At 43.4% G+C, this 3189-nt stretch overlaps 1 protein-coding gene across 1 annotated transcript; it reads right to left on the bottom strand.

The window, feature by feature from the left end:
* Positions 1–908: 908 nt before the first annotated feature.
* LOC138974244 (uncharacterized) lies at positions 909–2667 on the bottom strand. The gene has a single exon (XM_070346971.1). The coding sequence runs from the start codon at positions 2148–2150 to the stop codon at positions 1125–1127; it is 1026 nt and encodes a 341-aa protein (XP_070203072.1). The 5' UTR covers positions 2151–2667; the 3' UTR covers positions 909–1124.
* Between the last annotated feature and the right edge of the window lie 522 nt (positions 2668–3189).

The following is a 3189-nucleotide window of genomic DNA, read 5'->3' as shown; positions in this document are numbered from 1 at the left end:
AGAACATTTTAAATCAGGCAATTTTGCCACGTTCGGCCCGCGTGTGTTATTATTAGGATTCACTAGCATTTTGATACTTATCGTACACATAGCCCAACCATTTCGCTACCTTATTCTTTCAATATCACACAAGCGCGCTGCCCACACGACTTACGTTTTTCCCGAAGCAAGTGACAAAAATGAGGCTGTATGAACGGACACATCCTGCGGATGAACGGAAACATCCGGTGGATGAACGGAATCAGTTGACACACCGTGGTCACTATTCTTGGTTTACGGTACCATTCTGCGGCTTTGCTACAAGTATATAGAGATTACACAACGTCATCGAGTGAGGGACCGAACAATATTAAAACTCGAGGAGGATTTTTTTGTGGTATCAACCGAGACCGTAGGTCGAGGTTGATACCACACAAAAAAATCATCCGAGAGTTTCAATATTTTGTGGTCCCTCACAAGATGACGTTTGTGTAATTTGTGTATACAATGATCAACGACAAAGACAAAAATTAAAACAAAAACAACACGAACTCTTTTCCATCGAGGAATGGTGGAAGGAAAATAGTGTGGCGTGTCTTTGGTTTTAGTGGCTTACAAAATGGTATTCGTGAATAAAGTTTCGATTCTTTTATTTTGATTTTGAAAGAAAAAATTAGAGCCGACACAATGCAAACCTGGAAATCACGGTAGAAGCCACTTTCGCGTTCAGTTTGCTTGATCAAGAACTTGTGCGACAGCCATTGTGTAACCAGGAAGTGACGTATCTTTAGCTACACTTGACGTCATTTCAACCTTTTAGAGAGAGAGAGAGAGAGAGAGTGAGAGAGAGAGAGAGAGAGAGAGAGAGAGAGAGAGAGAGAGAGAGAGAGAGAGAGAGAGAGAGAGAGAGAGAGAGAGAACACGCATAGTTGATTAACGCAAATTTATTGCAATGAAACAAACAAGAACACGAACACTTTCTTTGCTTGAAATATAAATTCGTTCCAGTTTATCTTGGATTCTTGTCATTGGGCCTCATCAACTTAGGAGTAAAAAAAAGAAGAAAAAAACAACCACACACACGTACACAACTTAATGTAACTGAATGGAATTTGGTGCTCTGCAACTGAAGACGAAGAAGAAACTCATTGCGGCATTGTGAAATTGAAATTGAAAACTCCTCCATGAATGGGCGCATCAAAGGTCACTGCTGGCTGGCGGAGTGTGTTTCTGCCTGAGGCCGAGGCACTGGAATCTGCGTCATCAGTAGTTGACGTCATAGCTCCCAACTTTGAGACTGTGCAAGTGCGCGTGGTTGACAGAATTCGGGAAACTTGCAGTTGCTGGTTGTCGGACATTTTCGCGTAACTGAGTACAGACTGAATGTTTTTATGTCCTGATTTCTCCATTATATGTGTTGGGGGAACTCCAGAATCATTGAGCTTCTGTAGCAGCGTCTTCCTCGCCGAGGTACCCGAGATTCGTTTACTTGTGGTGGAAGATATCTCGGACGCGGCCGCCATTTCTTTCATCAAACTGCCGATTGTGTTCACTCCCATCGGCATTGCACGAAACCATTGTTTGCCTGGTTTCGGATCATGGACGCATGTGAGGTAGAACGGATAGTTGGAGCCGCATGTTTCTGCAGGGCGAAGAGAGGCATATTTCTCGAAGATCTTCACAGGGCACCGCTCAGGGTTTTCAACATCTTCATACGCTCGCGGTTTTGCCCTGACATCCTGCCTGGAGACCCCTGTTCTTGTTTTCGTGGTTCGCTCGTTGAATTCCAAGAAGCGGTGGCCACTGCTGTCCATCTGAACAGTTACGTCGGACCAGCACATCTGGCGATGTTCGGTTCTTGCCCGCATTCCAAAGTGGAGGCAGTTCAACCACCACAGGGTGTTGATTATGGCTCTTGGTGTGGACACTCCCAACTGACCAGAGTCCCACAGTGTTTCCACCTCTTCGTCCGTTAGTGCACACGCTCTTTGAGGTAAGTTTCCTTTCCCTGCTGATTTCAGCTTTTTTTGTTTGCTTTTTGCAACTGCTCGAACGTTTTCAAACAGCGTATCATTGCTGGAAAAAAATCTTGCCTTTTCCGTTCGCTGCCATGTGCCGATCGACGGCGGACAGAAATCCTCGAATCGTACCTGGTTCATATTCATCTCCATCTTCGCGTTTCACCGTTGTAAGAAACTTGACAAGAATGTTTGCAACAAGTTTTGGATCCTCAATTTTCGCTATATCAGCTGATCTCATCTGTTTTGCAAACTCTTCGGTTTGAAGAATGAAATCTGAAATCAGCCGTATCACATGTTCAGTTTTTCTTTTGGTGTTGGCGTTTTCTGTATCGGTGATGAGAGCGTTCACATCGTCATCAGTCACTTTCTCGAATCTCCTTTTTTTGGGCGCAGCGGCCATTACATTTTCGTCCTCTTCATTGAAGTCTTCTAAGAAAAAGTCGCTTATCAAATCAAAATCGCCGTCCATCTTGACGAACGAACGTTGGCGTGTGAATACACAACCGGAAATAGATCTAGATCTAAATTGATCTCTATGACCCGTGCCTTGATACCATTGAGATCATAGGAGATGCACAGCAGTGCCGATACCAGGTTTCTTTAGCTTCACTTTAAAATGATATCAGAACGATAGTTATTCACTTGAAAGTGAACACAGGAGAGTTGTATACGGCATAGTCTTGGTTTGCCGATACTGTTACACGACACTTGAGATTGCCACAAGTTCTCAAACGTCGTATAGTTGTGTTCTTTTATTCTACGTCGCCCGTCTTCGCAGCAGCAGAAAACAACTCGTCAAATTGAGTTCGAGGATTTATTCAGCATTCAATACATACAACTGCACATCGTAGCAGAACTCAAATAGAAGCTTTTTAACATTCAAATCGCGCTGGCATATATAGTAAATACTCAATCTCGAGAATATTCCAGACCGAACACGATACAACTACATTATACGAGCCGTGCATGGACTAAACTAGCGACATTCTCTATGACGTACATCAAAAGCGCCGACGCACTTAATCCGAACGAACGCCACGAACTCACGACTAAAAAAGCGTGGTAAACAACTTGTTTTGACAGGACTAGAAAGTTCACCTGCATTCTCGTCCAAGCATAAATATTGTGTTTACAAAATATAATATCGGTACTTTCCCACAAAGTACAAATAAGTCAACCACATGCAACA

Source organism: Littorina saxatilis, linkage group LG8, assembly GCF_037325665.1.
Source record: "Littorina saxatilis isolate snail1 linkage group LG8, US_GU_Lsax_2.0, whole genome shotgun sequence".
Taxonomy (NCBI): domain Eukaryota; kingdom Metazoa; phylum Mollusca; class Gastropoda; order Littorinimorpha; family Littorinidae; genus Littorina; species Littorina saxatilis.
The sequence above is the reverse complement of the archived record's forward strand: the minus strand, read 5'-3'. Positions and strand labels throughout refer to the sequence as shown.

Bases quoted from the DNA above. Each gene is read 5' to 3' on its own strand.
- LOC138974244 (XM_070346971.1), bottom strand. From the start codon at position 2,150: ATGGAGATGAATATGAACCAGGTACGATTCGAGGATTTCTGTCCGCCG.